General features: G+C 51.4%; 1 protein-coding gene across 5 annotated transcripts in view; it reads left to right on the top strand.

Annotated features, from left to right (window-relative positions):
- ADCK1 (aarF domain containing kinase 1) overlaps nucleotides 1–18200 on the top strand; it is a 122018-nt gene extending 103818 nt beyond the window's left edge. For 4 of the 5 annotated variants that reach the window (XM_059373631.1, XM_059373632.1, XM_059373630.1 and 1 more), the window contains 4 exons: nucleotides 8241–8390; nucleotides 9589–9786; nucleotides 14804–14997; nucleotides 16532–18200. In XM_059373631.1, the coding sequence (XP_059229614.1) occupies nucleotides 8241–8390; nucleotides 9589–9786; nucleotides 14804–14997; nucleotides 16532–16703 (714 nt within the window). In that variant the 3' untranslated portion in view covers nucleotides 16704–18200. The remainder of the gene's footprint in view (nucleotides 1–8240; nucleotides 8391–9588; nucleotides 9787–14803; nucleotides 14998–16531) is intronic. The other variant, XM_059373633.1, reaches the window with a different exon arrangement.
- The last annotated feature ends 652 nt before the right edge of the window (nucleotides 18201–18852 follow it).

The following is an 18852-nucleotide window of genomic DNA, read 5'->3' as shown; positions in this document are numbered from 1 at the left end:
GAAATTAGCTAGAGAGAAATGTGACCAGGTTGGGAGTTTGGGGAGGTGGGGATGGGCACTGGGGTCTGGTAGGCAGACATCTGCTGCTGTCTGTGAAGAGTGGGGGACGGTGCAGAGATAGGGAGCTAGCGAGAGACGCCTGGGGGCCAGCTAGGGGAAGAGAGCAGGGGGCTTCCAGGGATCACTGGCTGGACTTTGATTCAGGCCCCTGTCTTTGGGATGGCCCTCTTGGTATGTGGTGTGGCCTCCAGAGCCCACCCTTTTACCTTTCCAGGAAGTAAATCTTGCCTTGAGTCAGTGGGGTGGGGATCAGGGGTGCAGCTCATACTTGGAAAGCCTTCCTATGAATCTTCCTTTTTCAAGACCCCCAGCTCCGGTTTTCAGAGGTGTCAGGGACCTTCATTTGCTGAGCATCTCTGGGCTTGGGCAAACACCAAGCCTCCCTCCCCCACCCCCGCTTGCCAGCCTAGGGTCCAGGTCTCAGTAGCTCTGTCCCCCACCTCGGCAGAGGCCATCTTGCTCATCCCTTTCTGTCTGTTCTCTCTGTTGCTGAGGGCTCTTTCTACTCTTTGTGTCTTTTAACCTTCTTTGTGAGGTCAGGGAGGGAGTGGAGTCAGCACATGGGTTCAGTTGGCCATGTTTAGCCAGAAGCCCTTGTCATGCTTCTTCCTTCCAGTACGTTTTTTTTTTTGTTTTGTTTTGTTTTGTTTTTTTTTAAGATGTTATTTATTTGGGAGAGAGAGAGAATGAGAGAAAGAGCAAGAGAGGAGAGAGATCAGTGCCCTGCTGAGCAGGGAGCCCATTGTGGGACTCGATCCCGGGACTTCAGGATGATGACCTTAGTCGAAGGCAGTTGCTTAACCACTGAGCCACCCAGGCATCTCTCCTTCCAGAAGTTTTATTTTTATTTTATTTTATTTTTTTTTAAGATTTTATTTTTTTTTTATTTGACAGATAGAGATCACAAGTAGGCAGAGAGGCAGGCAGAGAGAGAGGGAGGAGGAAGCAGGCTCCCTGCTGAGCAGAGAGCCCGATGTGGGGCTCGATCCCAGGACCCTGGGATCATGACCTGAGCCGAAGGCAGAGGCTTTAACCCACTGAGCCACCCAGGCGCCCCCTTCCAGAAGTTTTAAAATCAATTCTGGGTCATTCTGGGAGCCATGGAAGGGTCTCAGATGTGTCTTTCAGCCGCTGTTCCTCATGCATCTACTGTGTGTGCACATTGTGTGTGACTGCTGTTCACAGGCGTGCACAGAGCTTGGTAAAAGGGGAGGCTGGGAGCCCGGGCAGGAGGGGCAGAAGGTTATGCCTGGCTCTGCCATTTGCTGGCCAGGGACCCCTGAATGAGTCACTTAAACTCTGAGTGATTGTCCACAGCTGTGCAGTCAGAGTCTGAACAATACTTACTTCACAGGGTCATTGTGTAGACTTTAGGCTGTGAAGTTGTGTAAGATCATTTAATTAATTGATTCATTATATTTCTTAGGTTATTTATTTGAGAGAGAGAGAGAGAGAGTGAGTGTGCCCGAGCAGGGGGAGAAGCAGAGGGAGAGGGAGAAGCAGGCTCCCTGCTGAGCAGGGAGCTCGATGCAGGACTCGATCCCAGGACCCTGGGATCATGACCTGGGTGGAAGGCAGACGCTTAACTGACTGAGCCACCCAGGAGGCCCTGTGTGAGCTCATTTATAATTCATGATGTCATTCACAGAGGCATGTCTTCCTGGGACTCGTCTTTAGCCCCCTTCCTTTGCACTTACCTCTGTTGTCCTGGGTACGGAGATGTGGAAAATGAGCAGTGGTCCTCGACTGAGCAAACAGTGACTCCTGCCCCTGTCTGTAAAGGCCATGCTGCAGTCAGGCCCTGGTCTCCCTGTGTTGAATACCACACTTACTTTTCTTCAGCATCGTCTCCCACTTCATGGGCCTCTGACTCCATGGTAGAAGGTGCCCAGAGGACCAGGGGAGCAAAGCTGAAGAGGAATGAGGGATCCTGTTTACCGAAGTCTCTAGAAACAGAACATCTTCTCCACTGTCCTCATGTAGAACTCCATTAACGTGTCAGACCAAATCTTGAGAAGTGCGGGGTTGTTTGAGAAAACTCAGTGCCCGAGATGGGCTCCTGGAAATTTCTTTCCCTAGCAACGGGGTGTTGGGAGTGGAGTCAGCTTTCTGGGTCTTTGGTACTGGCTCTGCTTATAAAAGGGGAGGCTCCCAGCCTCCCCTTTTACCATACCGCCTTGGTGAAGTCATTCGCTCTTTGGAAGCCCCAGCTGCCCATTGTAAAGTGGGGGGCAGGAGAAACACCCATGGGAGTGTTTGATGATTGCAACATGAAGTGTTTGGTACAGTGGCCCCAGTATGTTCTCAACACAAGTTGTTATTACATTGGACTTCCAGCCCTCAGCCCCCCTTGCCAGAAAGAGGAAATGTGTAGGGAAGAAACCCTTTCCCCATTTCTTTCTTTTTTTTTTTTTTTTTTTTTTTTTACTATTTTATTTATTTATTTTGACAGGCAGAGATCACAAGTAGGCAGAGAGACAGGCAGATAGAGAGGGGGAAGCAGGCTCCCTGCTGAGCAGAGAGCCGAATGCAGGGCTCGATCCCAGGACCCTGAGATCATGACCCGAGCCGAAAGCAGAGGCTTTAACCCAGTAAGCCAGCCAGGTGCCCCCCTTTCCCCATTTCTTATACTGACCCGGGTCAGGTAGAAGTATTTCTCTGGAGTGCCCTGTTGCCTGAGGCAGGGGACGTTGGATGTCAACAGCTCCTCCTTCACTGTCTTCCATAGTCATGGCTCCCAGGACCCCATGCCTCTGGTCACTGTGACGCTTTGAGTCTGTCTGGCCAGGAGGCCTGAGGACCCCTTATTGGCCTTGGGGATATCTTGTGTCCTGGCTCTCAGGTGATGTCCCATTGTAAGCCTAACCCAGAGAAACTTTCAGCGGGCTTCACAATTAGCGTAACTCCCCAGTTTCCTAGAATTAACTTCTAGCACGGTGTGTGGTTGAAGAGGTTCCCGCCTTCACATTCGGGTATTTCATCTCCGTGTTGGCTAACCCAAGATTGACCCTCTCCACGAATGGATTTGGTCTTGCTGGGCAGCAGCAAGTAATCTGAGGTATATGTATTCCTAGGGAAGTTCCCAGGGGTGGCGTGAGGGCCGAGAGTAAAATCCCGGTGTTTCAGGCTCCGGTGCTTCAAGAAGTCTGGCCGTAAACTGATGGAAGAATGAAGATAATTTGAATTATGAACCTCTTTATACTTAACATCAGGATACTTATGTGATTATTAATATCCTGCAACCAACCTCCTATTTCTCTGAGAGATCTTGGCCTTGCTTGCACGACACCCCCAAGAACACAAATAGACTTTCCCTTGGGGATGGGAATAAATTAATCCATGCAATTATAGAATAATTAAAGCACTTCCAGCCAATTCAAGTTTTGAGAAAAATCCAAAAATAATTCCTTGATTTAAATATTATTTACTAAATTAATTCTTCACTCAACCTTTTTATAGATTTCTCTCTTTTTTTTTTTTTAACCTCCCCACTGTCAGGGAATGAAGGCATTGTGTAGTTACTGAAGTCACTTGCATGAATGGCACATTGTTTTTACACAGAACAATGAAGACTTGTCACTGAATTTTTTTCTATAAAGAGCTATAGTATGGCTTTAGTTAACAGTGAGTGTTTTGGTTAGAGGAGCGGTCCTGGATTTCCCTCGGAGATCCTTTTCTCCAAATGGAATGCCTTTTTGGATGCCCTGTGGACCTTCAGAGTGTTTCGCTTCAGCCGCTGCCTCGAGGCAGGAGCTTCCGTGCATGTGGAGAGGCAGGAGAGAGTGGGCAGTGGACAGCATGTTCACTGGACCTGGGCCACCTGGGTTTGGAGCCCGGTTTCACTCACTGCTGGCTGGGTGACCAAGCTGCTTTCCTTTTTTCTAATTCTTCCTTCAGCTGTCTACTACAGAAGATGGCTGTGAGTTCATGGAAAATGCCCAGAATGGTGCCGGCCCCCAGTACTGGCTAATACCATTCTAAGACGTTGGCATTCCCCTGTCTTTATGCAGATGCTACTGTCACAGGGCAAGGGGCAGCTTTAGAGGAACAGAACCGATATTTTCTCAAAGAAGATGTACAAGGAGCCAGTAGGTACCTGAAAAGGTGCTCAGCCTCACTCATCGTCAGGGAGATGCAAATCAAAACCCCAAGGAGACATCAGTTCACACCTGTTAGAATGGTCCTCAAGAAGTTAAGAGAGAAAGGTGTTGGTGAGGAAGTGGAGAAGGAAGAATGCTGGTACCTTCCTGGTGGGAAGGCAAACTGGGTCAGCCACTGTGGAAAATAGTGTGGAGATTCCTCCAAAAATAACAAACAGTAGTACCATAGGATTCTGCAGTTCCTGCTGGGTATATATCTGAAGGAAATGAAATCGGTATCTGGAAGACATATCTGCATCCCCACGTTCATTGCAGAATTTACAGATGTTTGCTCTTAATCACGAGGCAAAGCTAAACTATTATGGAATGGGGGTGGGGGAGAGGGTTGTGCACCCAGTGATCGCCTTGGGTTTCTTCTGGGATCCTCTGTGTCTCTCTGAGTAGGAGGGTGCTGGCTGCCTCCTCTGGGCAAATTGGTTCCAAGAAGCTATTTACTGGGAGTCTGACAGATGTGAAGAAAAATTTCCCAAAATTTAGAAATTAAGGCCAAGAGTGTGCAGTGTATCCTTTCAGAGTCATTCTTGGGCATTGTTCGGGCAGCCCACCGAGGGCTTTTTAATATCTAGGGGAATGTACTTTTGTTTGACTCTGCTATTGACAATTAATTAAGGGCTCAGACTGAAGTCATACGTCAACCTGTAGATCTTATCTGGTAGAGATGCAAATAATTCCTGCTCAGTAGAAAAGATAACCTCAGAGGTTACGATTTCCTTATTGCTCTGTGAGACTATAACCAGTTTTATATCTAATCCAGGAATCTTAGTCTCTTATTCCTGTTTAAATTCCCATAAATATGCAGTCCTTCAAAATTCTCGGAACCAGCTCTACCTTCTTATTTGCTCCTTTATTGGTGAATTAAACAATCTTTGACATGTGTTCATTCTATATTTTTGGGAGTTAAATTTTTAACTTTTTGAAAATTACACTTTGATGAAAGTGATATTGGGTACATTTCCCACTCCCCTAAGTTTTAAATAATAAGCCACCGCATTATAATAAACACATTTGTGTGTCTTACGTAGTAATAGAAGCACTTTATAGTGTGTGTGTGTGTGTATGCACATCTATCTATCTATCTATTTATCTATATTGTGTATAGTATATAAAGTGTTTTCCCAGATGTGATCATGTTTTGACATTGAATGTTGAGGTTACTTTGTGAGGAAGTGGAGCAGATGGAATTAGTCCCCCTTAACAGCCGGGGAATGTAGACCCAGACCAAGAAGGAAGGTGACTTGAACCCAGGTCAGGCATGTCCTAGGTGACAGGACCAAGATGGTGCCAGAGTGAAGCTGGCGGCCTCAGCTGGTTTTCCCTCTTGTCTGTGCCTGCTGTCTCTATCTATGTTGGTGAAATCTGATTAAGGTGAACATCAGGAGCATCTCCCAAATGGCAAGACACCCAAGTAGGAGCAGCTGGATGGGGTGTTGAAATGGGGAGGCCATTTGATGGCTTTCCTTGGGTATGTATGAGCTACAGTTGGCAACACCTCTCCCTCCTCTGGCAGCAGCTTACTCCTTGTGGGCAAGGGCTCCCCCATCCTGAGTCCCCAGGCCCCTAGGGGCCATCTTTCAGTGTGGTAATAGGGGGCCCAGAGCGATTAGCAATATTTCAGAAAGCTCAGGGGAGATCATACATCTCCCTATGACAGGTCTGCCCAGACTAAATGAAATGTCATTTCTCTGCTGTTGGCTGGCATTCTGTCGGCTCAGTCTGGCTGTACTGCTTATCTTAGGCTGATCAGGAGCCCTGCTTGGACCTTATATGCGTCCTTGACAAATAAAAATGAATTATTACTTAATAAATGCAATTGGTTTGGCAAAAGCAGCCTTTCAGAGCATGGCTCCATGGAGCTCCAAAGGGCCTAACAAAAGGGCTTCTCAAAAGGGGCCTTGCTGGCTCAGCCAGGACCAAGTCTAGCTGGGCCCCTCCCCGAGGAAACAGAAAATGGTGGCCCTGGGGGAGATGACATCTTAGCCTGAGGCTGAGAACTTGACCTGGGGCAAAGTCCTCCAAGGGCCTGGAGAGTATGGGGCATTCATTTCATCCACTGCAATGTCGGATAGGTGTCAGGATTCAGACAACCTCTTTACTGAAGCTGAGAGAAGCAACTTGTTAAGGTCACAAGGTTCACTTAAGAAGTGCAGAGGTTAGCATGAGCCTTTATGTAGTAGCATGGTTGCTGGGAGGTGGTGGGGTCACACCTGGCTGGAATCCTGGCTCTGTGTGTAGCCCGGTGGCCCTGTGTAAGTTGAGCATCGAGGAATCACAGCTCCTTATCTGCAAAATGGGCATCATAACTGTACCTGCTTTTTAAGCCAATGCAAGGATGTCAGCTATTGCTACAGTGGGGTTATTCTTAAAGATTTATTTTGCGGGTCAGAGGAGATCCGTGGGGTCAGGATAAGCATCAAGACAGGAACTACAGCATCTCAAAAAACACAGACAAGGATCTCATTCATATTGAAGGTGGAGTCCTATATTCACATGTTTGGCCCGTTATAGGTTAAGTGGATGCATCGTAGAACTGGTTGACAGTACGTATATTATACCCCAATAAAGCCGTTTAACAAAATAGAGCCAGTCTCTGCCATCTTGGGAGCTTATAATAGTGGGCTATGTGGTCATTAATCAAATAATGACCCAAATAACGTGCTTGTCTCATGAAAGAAAAGTACGAAGTTCTATGAGAGCTTATGGCAAGAGAACCTCATCTAGGCTGGGAGGTAAGGAAGGCTTCTCCAGAGAGGTGATGCTGAGCTAGGGTGGGAAGGAGGAGAGGAGTGAACTAGGTGAAGGGGAGGTGGGAGAAAGGCTTTTGGCAGAGGGACGATCATGTGCAAAGGCCCTGAGGTAGGAAAGCACAGGTCCATGGGAGAAGAGAAAAAGAGCAGAGGTGGCCATAGTGTCACGGTGGTATGAGATGAGACCAGGGAGGGAAGCTGGGCCTCATTGTGCAGGGCTTTACAGGCCAAGCAAAGGAACTGAGCCTTCATTTTAAGACCCTACTCCAGGGTTCCCGCACCACCCATGGGCCCCGGTTCCTCTTCTCTGGCTGGGATATGATCAGTAGGGACCATGGGTTCCAGCAGGGACTGAGAGCAGTGTCAAGGGCAGAATGTGTCCTGGGGTGTCAGCTTTGTGAGTTGAGCTTCTCTTTGTCCTCTGGAAACCCATTGGCAGACCATCTGTGGGCCCAGGTCTGGCGCTATTCAGCAGCTGTTCCCTAGCTGGGAAGAGGCTTTTAGCTTTAATAAAAAGAGAGTAGAGATAAGAAGACCGCCTCGGCAGGGAGGGCAGCAGTGACAGGATGATTTAAATGGCCTCTCCAGTGTCATTTCTTCTGTGCAGACCTCATAAATCAGATTAGCATTGGGCTCTGACGGGGAGGTGCAAAGGGAAAGGGGCCTGAGGGAGAGGGGAGCAGGGCTTGTGGCTCTGGTTCCTCCTGGGCCTGCCTTGGAGCGGCTGGGACAGCCCTAGGGAGTGCCGGGGGCCTGTATCCCTAAGTCACAGCCCACCCCCCTAGCCTTGCTCTTCGAGAAGGGGAAGTTGGGATGACCCCACTCCCACTGCAGCTTTCCAGCCCATCTTCAGCTTTGGGGAGAAAATAACGAGGTTGGGACGAGAATAAGAAAGAGAAGGATCTGGAAAGTGTAGAGGGTGGGGGTTGGGGAGAGAGTTCCAGTCTCCAGAAATGCTAGAAGCAGTGGTTCTACCTTGCCGTGTATTACAATCACCTCGGGAACTTGACAACGGATGCTGATGCCTGGGGCTGACCTCCAACACTTCTGAGTTCCAGGTGACCCTACATGCAGCTGACATTGAGAACTGGGGTTAGAACTGAACTTCTGTCTTACATTCAAGAACTGTGTGATCACAAGCCATCATTTCCGCCATGACCCGCCCAGGCCCACCCAGCCTTCCTCTTGAAAGTGATTGGATTCAGGGGCCAAAGTCAAAGTGTCTGAGACAGGTGTTCATGCGGCCTAACTCCCACCCATGTCCCTCCTCTTTCAGATCTCGCGCCACCTGGGCAAGATGTATAGCGAGATGATCTTTGTCAATGGCTTTGTGCACTGTGACCCCCACCCCGGCAACGTGCTGGTGCGGAAATGCCCGGGCACAGGGAAGGCGGAGGTGGTCCTGCTGGACCATGGGCTCTACCAGGTAGGAGACACCATTCCCACCTGGCCAGCCCAGGGTCTCTGGGCCTGTCTGGGATGGGAGCTTGCTCAATTCCTCGACTGGCCACAGACACTGGAGGCAGAGAGCCAGGGTGGGTGGAGAGACCCTTCCTGCCCTGCCCCTAGGGCTGCCATTTTGTGCAAGTCCTGTCCGACCAGCTGTCTCCAGTCCAGTAAGGTTGGTAATACCTTCCTTTAGCGCCTGCAGTGGAAGTCGACGGGGAGGTGCCTGGGTCTGTGTGGGTGCCTGGGTCTGTGTGGGTGTGTAAACACCGTGCTTCCCTGGGAAGCCCAGCCAACCTGCTGGGAAGTAAGCTGCCCTTCGATGAGCTGGGGCTTTGGGGAAAGAGGGTCACTCAGCCCCCGGGAGGAGGTAATGTGCACTGGGAAAGGGGGCCCAGAGCCGGTAGGGGCTCAATGGGCCCGGCCTCTGTCCTCTGGAACTTGGAACTCATCTGGTTCGCATGAGCCATGAGCTTCTGCCTGGAAGTTGCTAAGTTCACTGCCAATGCCTGGACCCAGGGCCTATCTTGAGTCCACAGCAGACGGTCCTGGAGAGGTTTCACCAATGGTCTCCTGCTCTTCCCCTCAGAGCCCTGATCTTACCTCCCCAAATCTTCACCCCTTTGAAAGGCTTAGTGAATCGGGACATGAGTTTAAGGAAGGCTAGCTGCTGTCACACAACCCTCACACATGTGATCGCCCAGACACAACAGATGTCTACTTGCTCGTTCACAGATCTTTCCTGTCCTGGAGGTGTCTGCAGGCAGGGGCTGACTGAGGCTCTGCCCCCCGGGCTTCGCTGGGGGTGGTCTCCTCATCCTCCAGCAGCGGTGAGGGCTTGGAGGAGCATGCATGGGAAGGTTTGCAGGCGCTGAACATGGGGTTCTGCCACGTTGCGTTGGTTGGAGGTCAGGCAGAGCGCTGCACCTAACTAGGAGGGAGGCGGGGAATATGACTTTGGTGGGCAGTTAGTGACCGCCACCCCTCAGGACCGAGGCTGGCCAAACAGTAGCCTTCACTTTGGACCCTCAATGATGGCTGACCTTTGGGGGAGAAGCAGATCATGCACAGGGGCTCTGGTCTCCAACAGTCCCCCTTCACAGTGTCACACCAACCAGGGGCTAGGTCTCCCGGGGGGAAAGGAGACTCAGGTCCTGCCACACGGCTCCCCACCTCAGGTGCTCACCGACGAGTTCCGCCTGGATTACTGCCGCCTCTGGCAGTCGCTGATCTGGACTGACATGGAGAAGGTGAAGAAGTACAGCCAGCGCCTGGGGGCCGGGGGTCTCTACCCCTTGTTTGCCTGCATGCTGACTGCCCGGTCTTGGGACTCGGTCAACAGGGGCATTGGCCAAGCCCCGGTCACTGCCACAGAGGTAGGCATGCTTCTCCTGAATGTGAGGGGTGGGGCCAGGGGTGGCCTTTGGACCCTGTCCAGTCCAGGGTCTGGGGTTCTGGGCTGGTGGGCTGTGGCCGTGGGGCAGTGGGCAACAGCGGAGAGCTCCTGGAGGAGAAGCATTCCTGGATGCAAGGTCACTGTGTCCCTCCTGGCCTCAGCAACCCTCTCACGGTAACCATGTAATCCACACTGCTGTGGCTTTTGCTCTAACCCAAGATTTCAGGCTTCCACCAAGTTCTCCTCTAGGACTTTCGGGAATCCCCAGGGACTGTCTCATCAGTAAGTCGGGCTCCTCTGTGCCCCTTGCAAACTTCCTGTGTGCCTCCCTTCTTGGGGGGGGCACCTCAGTTCCTCATACGGCACTGAGCCACTTGCCCCATTGTCCTCCCCGAGTGTGTGGCAAATAGCTTTTTCAGTCTCTCTTTGTAGCTCATTCTCCATTGGATCTAGACAAGAATCCCATGGAGCCTGGGCTGAGACTGATTCTAGGAGCCCCTCCTCCCTGCACTCCCAGCCGCCTCCTTCCCAGACCCTTCATCCTGTCTTGGAATTGTCTTGTCTCCCAGTCCTTCCCTGTGCCAGACCCGTGCAGACTTGCCCATAGCCACGTGGGGACCAGCTTGGACTCTGCCGAGGCCCGGGCTCACGGCAAGGGACAGGTCCCGCTTGTGCAGTCAGATAGACCTGGGTTCTAGTTTCAGCTCCTGCTTTTCCTGCTGGCATGACCTTAGATGGTTCTCATCAGGTCTCCGAGACTTGTTAGTCCTCCCCTGTAAGCTGCCTTGTGATGAGGGCCTTAAGGAATGGCTGTATGGAGTCTTAAGCAATGTCACAAAGAGACCACCTCTCACCATCTCTGCTTTCCTGCAAATGGACATCATTCCCCAGCAAGCTTGGTGGCCGTGATTACTGCCAGCAGCCCCAGGCTTGCATGGCTTTAAAGCTTGATATCTCAGAAGAGAGACCATCTCCCTCTGTTGTTAAATAGGGATGATAATTTCTGTTTTATTGATAATGTATGTGAAGTGCCTCCCTATGGTTCCTGAAATTTGTTCATCAAACAAACATTTGTTTTTGCTGGAACTGAGACTAGGTGCTGGGGATCCAATGATGAACAGACAGACAGGCAGGCCTTCCATGATGTGCACTGTGCTTGAGGGAGACAGACAGTAAACAAGTGAAGAAACAGGTAAATGGAATAATTGCAGGTTGCAGACACTGGAGGCAACAGGCAGGGTGAGTAATGGGGGAAGGGCTGTAGATTGGGTGCTCAGAGAACTTGCTGAGAATTCTGGAGGACAAGGAAGGCAGCAGCCGCAGGCAGAGCTTGGAGAAAGCATTCCAGGCAGAGGGCACAAGATATGCCAGGACAGGGAGAGAAAGCGTTGGCACCATCTGGAGTGTGGAGAGGTAGGTGCTGGAATGAGAAGAATTTGGGGTGCTGGGCAGAGGGGGCTTCGCATGGGGCCTCCCAAGCCATGGGAAGAAGTTTGGAATAGTTCTCAGTACAAAGCAAAGCCTTTGACAGTTTTCAAGCAGGAGAAGAGTGTGCTCAGAGTTGTTATTTTAAGTATCTGGAGGGAACAAGATGAGCAGTGGGGCAGTTGGTGGGTAGGCTGGGAGGTGATGGGGGCGCAGACCACGCTAAAGGCAGAGGAGGTGGAGGGAAGCGGATGAGCCTTACTGCTTTGGATGCAAGACTGAGAGGCCCTTCTGTCGACTCAGGTGTAGAGAGGCGGCAGCGGGAGGGGTCAGAGTTGCATCACACCTTTTTGGGGTGAGTTATAGGGTAGGGGAGCTACTTTCTGGCACAAGGAAGACTTTGGGAATGACATAGTTGGAGGGTAGGAGGCAGGAGTTAGAACATTCACATGGGGGCATCGTGGGCAGACAAGCTTGGAGCTCAAGGACATAAACTTGGGAGTCATGTACATGGTATGTAAAGTCTCAGGGGTGGACACAATCATGCGGCACACAGTAGGTATTTAGTATACAGTACGTGTTTTCATTAACCAAATTAGGGTCTTATTTTGCATTTTCGCTCACTTACAAAGACCCAGCAGAAATGCTACCATGTTAGTCTGCCTGGGTTGCTGGTAGAGCATGGCTAGCTAGGTGGGTTTGTACAACAGAAATCTATTTTCTCACAGTTCTGGAGGCTGGAGGTCCAAGACCAAGTCACTGGTGGGTTGATTTCTGGTGCAGCCTCTCTTCTGACTTGCAGACGGCTGCCTTCTTGCTGTGTTCTCTTATGGCCTTTCTTCTGCATGGACACACTCCTGGTCTCTTCCTCTCTTCCTAAGGACATCAGTCCTGTTGGGCTAGGGCCCCGCCTTTATGAAGTCCCTTCACTTTGATTACCCCTTTAAAGGCCTCCTCTCCAAATACAGTCACACTGGGGTTAGGACTTGAACATCGTGGTCTGGCAGAGACACAGTGCAGTCCGTAGTGCCGGCCAGAAAGCCTCTCCTCTTCGTCTTTGCCAAAAGTGGCCTCTTAATACTTGTATCACTCATGGGCATGCACCGTAGACTCTCTCGAGGAGGAGCTGTTTGTGTCCTTGTATGACTTCTCCAGCTAGTTGGTGAGTACTTGGGAGGCAAGGATCCTGTCTTGTATGTCTTTCTATAAGGTCCCTGCAGTCCTGGGACCACCTCTAACAGAGGGGTGTTCAAGTGGGTTCTGCAGACATGGACTCTAGTTGCTCACTTTGGACAAGAAAACCAGTGAGAGAATAAACTTGGCCACTGCAGGCCAGCCCCACTCTAGTCTCTGAGATGTAAGGGCTCAGTTTTTCTGAGTCTTAGTCTCATTGAGAATTCGGGGACCCCTCAGCATTGTGTCAGGGAAGATGTTTTCCAGCTATAAATGGCATAAACATTTAGGCATCTGTTCTGTCCATAGCAGAACGCCTGGAGGTGAGTGGGTCCTGCCTGGTTAATTGAGGTGATCAGAAGCTCAGGGCTTTGGGCTGACTCTTAGGGTTCTGCTGGGAGAGTTCCAAGCTTTACGCTTTTATTCCCTGATCCAGGGGTGGGAATTAGGGGCCATTTCTTCTCATATATTGTTTCTTAAAAACAGGAAAACCTTTCCCAGAAGTCCCCCTAGAGACTCCCCTTGGTCTCATTGGCCAGAATTGTGTCTCCTGTCCATGCCCGAGCCAATCACTTGGCAGAGGCCTTGTGCTCAGAGCTGACAATGGCCGAGATCAATCAAGATTCCCCGTGGGGCTAGGGAGGGGCTCTGCCTTCCTGAAGAGCATAGCCCCAAGGGGTCAAGTGAACAAAAATGGGGTTCGCTTGTCAGAGGAGAATGGGGAATGACTGTTGGGTAGGCACCCAACTGGTCTACTTCAGGCAGCCACCATCGGGGTATTCCGAGCTCGAGGAGATGCCCCCGAGAGGGCGTCTGGCTGGGTACAGGTGCCTGCCTTCGCTCTGAGAGTTGCTGAGAAGGACTGTCTCCAGGCCAGTCCCCACTTTGCTGAGGAGGTCCCTGAGGTGAGCAAAGCCTTGATCTGGCCGTAACCCTAGGCAGGCTAGTCCATAGCTGTGGTGAAAGGCAGTGGGGAGACAGCAGCCTCAGTGTCTGGCTTCGTGTTCAGATGTTCCAGTCTGATAGCTCCTGCCTGAGGGACATTTCGAGTTTCACAGCAACTCAGTTATCAGCAGCACACATGTGTTCTGGAAAGGACCGAGAGTCCTACTTGTGCCACAGAAGGCAGCCACATGGGGAAACCTCTGGCAGCACTGCTGGGCCCCTCTTGTGACTTCGATTAGCACCAAGGATCTCCCCATTCCTTATCTCTGCTGATCCTCTTGGTCCTGCTGGGAGGTGGGCACAGAGGGTATGAGCATTTCCAGTTTTTGGATGAGGACATCGGGTTAGAAGAGGTGAAAGGACTTACCCAGGGTCACAGTCCCACTGAGAGGTGAGAGGCAGCAGAGCCTGGTGGTGAGGACATGGGCTTGGGAGCCAGACTGCAGGGGTTCAAATCCTGATTCACCACTTAGTAGCTGTGGCCCATGGGCAGGGTGCCTAACTTCTCAGTGCCTCAGTTTTCTCCTCTTAAATGGGGGTGATACACTTGCCTGATAGGGTTGTCGTGAGGATCAAATGAATTAATTCCTGCAAGCATTTTCCCTGGGGACAGAGATGTCAGAGGTGTACCGTCCTGCTCGGGGCTTTGGCCGGGGGCCGTTATTTGCCCAGAGTCTTGTAGAGTTCAGGGACAGGGAAGGGTGGGAGGCCAGACCTCGTGCTCAGACACGAGGGTGGGGGTAAGGATTAGCCCTGGCTCCTGCTCTTTGGATCTTGGGACCTCCAGCACTGGGCCGGCTGAGATGGGCTCCAGCATGGAGACAGTGATGGGCAATGGCTGTGTGGGCAGCAGGGGCTTTGGGAAGGTCTAGTGGGGTGCAGAGTCAGGCAGAGTATGGAGCTGGGTTGGGGTCAGGAGCTCAGGTCTGTGCACTGCACCAGCCTGGGCTTGGCTGAAGGGATGGGGGACATGACTCAGCAGATACCAGCTCCCGGGGCTCCTTCTAAGTCTGGTCTGAAATCGGTGGCAAGTGGAAGACGCCTTGGAGAGTAACACACAGGTGAGCCCTGGGCTGAGAGGCTGGCTAAGTCCAGCCTCAGCAAGGGGTTGGGGAGGAAGCCGACTTCCTGCCCCAGTCCATACAGGCTTGTGGGCCTGGAGCAAGGGTGCTGGTGACCGCGGGGGGCTGGGGATGACAAGGGGCCTTGCTGACGTGCTCTTGTCCTGTGTCTAGGGCTTGCTCAGCAGCTGGGGTGAGGTGTCTCCTCCATGTCTGTCGGATTATAGAGCTCCCCCCAGGGGAGGTTCCTGGCGGCCCTGAGGCAGCCGTGCTGGGAGCTCCCTCCTGGAGGGTCCTTGTGGCCTCTCCGCCCCAGGCTGCCCTGACATCTACCGCCCTGGGCCCCTCTGTCCACTCCAACTCTCCACGTCTGTCTCTCTGTTGCTGCTTCAGGACGCGGAGATCCGCAACAATGCGGCCAACTACCTCCCCCAGATCAGCCAGCTCCTCAACCATGTGCCCCGCCAGATGCTGCTCCTCTTCAAGACCAACGACCTGCTCCGAGGCATCGAGGCCGCCCTGGGCACCCGGGCCAGCGCCAGCTCCTTCCTCAACATGTCGCGCTGCTGCGTCAGGGCGTTGGCCGCGTGAGTGCGGGCTCCAGCCGCCCTTCCCCCTCCCAGCTCTCCTTGCCTGCCCCGCTGGTGGGGGAGGGGAGGCGGTCCCGGTTACCTCCACTTTCTCCCACCAGTCCCCAGGGCCCCGCCTGAGGTCCCCAGTTGCCAGCTCCCCCTGGAGGAAGAGTTTGGGGGTGGGAAATGACTCCAGCAAAGTCCCTGGTTTCAGGCTGTGTGTTTGAGTGGTCCAAAGAGCTACCTGTAACTTTGTCAGATTGGTGGGTTCTGGGACATCGCCCTCCTAGTTCAGCTTTCCAGGCGATTCTTATCCTCAGTAAATTTTGAAACATTTTCTGAGAGTCTTAGTCCCACCCAAGTGTCCACTGGACTTGGAATCCTGATGTTCATCCCATTTCTTTTTTTTTTTTTTTTTAAGATTTTATTTATTTATTTGACAGAGAGAGATCACAAGTAGGCAGAGAGAGAGAGAGGAGGAAGCAGGCTCCCCGCTGAGCAGAGAGCCCAACGCGGGGCTCGATCCCAGGACCCTGAGATCATGACCTGAGCCGAAGGCAGTGGCTCAACCCACTGAGCCACCCAGGCGCCCCATGTTCATCCCATTTCTAACCGGTCCCAGGACCTGTCTCCCCAGCATTGTCTAGGCTGCAAGGCCAGTGTTCTCTCCTTGCAGGTGTGGCCGTGACTCGGGAGTATTGCCAGCAGGCTCACGGGGGATCTCAGACCTTTTTAGATGCCTCAGGACCTTTAGAGTGTTGGTGAGGGAAGGAAGGTGCTTCCTCAGGGAGATACTGCTAGAGAAGTGAGGGTTCTAGGCCCTTTTTCCTGAGTGTGCAGATACATGGGAAGGGCCATGCCCTGGCTGAATTTTCTCATCTGAGAGGGGAGCCCCAGACTGGGGTCAGATGCCATCCATCCTGTGCAGGGAATGTTTCGTTCTGGCAAAGTGTCTGGTGAAGGGAGCATTGGCCACGTATCTCCTGCACCCATGATCAAATATTGAGTTAGATTATAGCAAAATAGACTGCACAAAAGGGCTGAACATGATTTATTCTTCCTTTGAGGGTTCTGGAAATGAGGTCTTGAATGAGTCATTATCATAAACATCAATTTCCATCCCGTCCTTTTGTTAGTGCAGAAGGAATTGAGCTGTGGGTTGACTCCATACTGGGCTTAGCCTCTCAGGACCACCTGACCTAGTTTCCAGGTGCTTTAGCCTCAGAAAGTTTGGGAAAGCTTTTATATTTGGGTTTGGGAGGTTCAGGATTGGCATATATTTACTGAACATAGTGGGTCCTCTAGGTCTTTGATGCCCTGTGAAACAGCTGCTTTTGATCATTCCACTTAACTGGAAAGCTGCTATGGAGTAGTTGAGTTCCTCTGGTCTCTGGGTAGGCAGTGCTAAGATCACTTAACCAGAAGTCACCCACTAGGGCGGGGGTCAGGTGAGTAGGCTAAGCCATGATCTTCCATTGCTCTAAGTGGTAAGGAGTGCTTCTTCCTCATTTATCTCTTGTTCTCTCCTTCCTTCTTGTCCCGCCTGCAGGCACAAGAAGAAGAACAGCCGCTCACTCTTCAGAAGGACACAGATCTCTTTCAGAGAAGCCTTCAACTTATGGCAGATCAACCTTCATGAACTCATTCTGCGTGTGAAGGGATTGAGGTTGGCCAGCTGGGTCTTGGCCCTACTTTGCCGGCTGTTGCCCACTTCATACTGAGCGCATCTGCTATCCCCTTTCCCTTTCCAGGGTGACTCTGTGGCGGGCAAGTGGAATTTTCACTCTTCACTCTTCTGTCATGTCTCCACCCAGGTGCCCTGTGTCTGTCACATGGTAGCCTGGAGCCCCACAGTCATTTTCTGTGGCACCATTGTACTCCACCCTCAGAATCCCTCTCCTCAGCTGTGGCCCTTGTCTCATAGGCTACACAAGCTGTCCTATGCAAGAAATTTCTCTCCTTATCCAGGGAGATGGCATAAACAGTGTTTCCCACTCCTGGTGGGCGCCATTGGGCTGGATGTCCCCTTACTTCCGGTAACCATTCTTCCTGTCAGGATGGACTGTGAATCCCACTGACTTCCTACATGAATTTCTATATTTAACTGATGGGAGGTTTGATTTTGTTGGAGGAGAGCAGAGTTTCTGTGCTTGGAATGGATTCCCTCTCCTTGCCTTGCCGCTCCCAGAGGTATCATACCCGAGCAAGGTGGCTTGGCATCCGAGACATGAGTTCACTGCTGTCATGGTGACCACGCTGATGTTTTATGTACTGTGTTTCAATAAAAATCCCTTCAGGGTTACAGGGAAGGGGTTTGTTGGTGGGATTTTTATTCTAGATCGGGAGTGAATCCACATTGGCCGTTAGGTAAGAGTGGGCCTGGGTGCTGTGGAACACAACTGTGTTCTACTTGGCAGCTGGTCCCTGTCATCCTTCCAGCCTTTCCCTGTGTGACCACTTCCTGCCCCTTGTAGGTGTTTCTTCCCTTCTAAGACTCTGAGACTTTGTCTGGAGAAGTGAAGAAGCCCAACTCAGTTCAGGGCTAGGAACTCAGAGGCTCTGCTGAAACCTCTGACTTGGGTTTCCCTGGGTTCTCACCACATTCCCTGTGAGCTGGCATCTACTTTGTTTTACTCCTTGCTTCCTGCCTTGGGTTCATCATTTGATGCCACCGTCCTGGAGACTATAGTGTAAGCCTCAGCCACTGTGGGTAGGGTTCCACTCTGAAATCTCCCCGTCGCCTGTCTGGGCTCCATGTTTCCACCTCTTGCACGTGCCAGAGCTGCCCTGCCCCCACTCACTCATCCGCTCCTGTTCCTGGGACTTCCCCGAATTCCTGCTGTCACTCCAGGTGCCCGAGAGACCCCATATTCGGCAGGTCCTCCTATCACTGAGCTCACAGACAGTCATTGTATTTGAGTCTCTCTGATCTTACTTCACCCCGTTCACAGGGACAGAAAACTGCTAAATTGGAGCCTCCTCTTCTCTTTATTCCCAATACAACAAGCAGATTTTCCACTGACCAGAGATGATCGGCAATCCCTTTATTTCCTAAAAGAATTAATTGTTCTTGGTGACCAGTTGGATGCACCCAGAGACCTGAGAGAATAATTTGCAAGATCTGTTATTAATCATGAGGATACATGCTGCATATTATATTTTATGGTGTCTTTTATTTTATAGCCACTGAAGTAAATATAAATGTCCTTTTTGTTCAAGGTAATGGTTACTTGCTTTTCACTTTTAGTGTAATGGTTGGCTTCCTGCTGCCCTGGGATCTAAAACACCAGCAGGTTGCCAGTGAGCCCAGCACCCAGGACAGTTAACAACCAGGGAACCCACCCAGAGAGTTTGGGGTATAGGGCAATTTGAAAGTAGGAGGGAAGTTAGTAGATGATTTTTGAGTGCCTTCCTCGGGGAGAGACCCTGCTGGGCTCTTTGTCAATAAGTTACATCATTGAATTGTCCCAACAGCTCTGTGAGGGGGAAGGGTCATGAATCTCATCCTATAGAAATGGGAATCAAGGCTCAGAGAGCATTAGTAATTTCCCTAAGGTCACACAGCCGCTAAGTAGGGTTCCACACTTTGGTTTTTATTCCCCAAGGCTGTAGATCTAGATCACACTCACTCTTTGGCCTGTCAAATGTTCCTGAATTGAGTCTCAAAAACCCCAATTTCAGGAGGGATTGGTTTTTCTGTGGAGGAAGTGGGGAGTCCAGCATATCTGCGCATCCCAGGGCAGGAGCTGGCCCACTGTGGCCTGCATGCGGTTCTGACCCTGGCCATCTGGAGTCAGTGCCGAGCCTACCGGCTTCAGGGCCTAGTTCGTGGAAGACGGTCCTCACTTTAGACATAAGCTGCAGGTGTGG

Source organism: Mustela nigripes, chromosome 13, assembly GCF_022355385.1.
Source record: "Mustela nigripes isolate SB6536 chromosome 13, MUSNIG.SB6536, whole genome shotgun sequence".
NCBI lineage: Eukaryota > Metazoa > Chordata > Mammalia > Carnivora > Mustelidae > Mustela > Mustela nigripes.
Note: the sequence above shows the minus strand (reverse complement) of the source record. Positions and strands in the feature narration are given on the sequence as shown.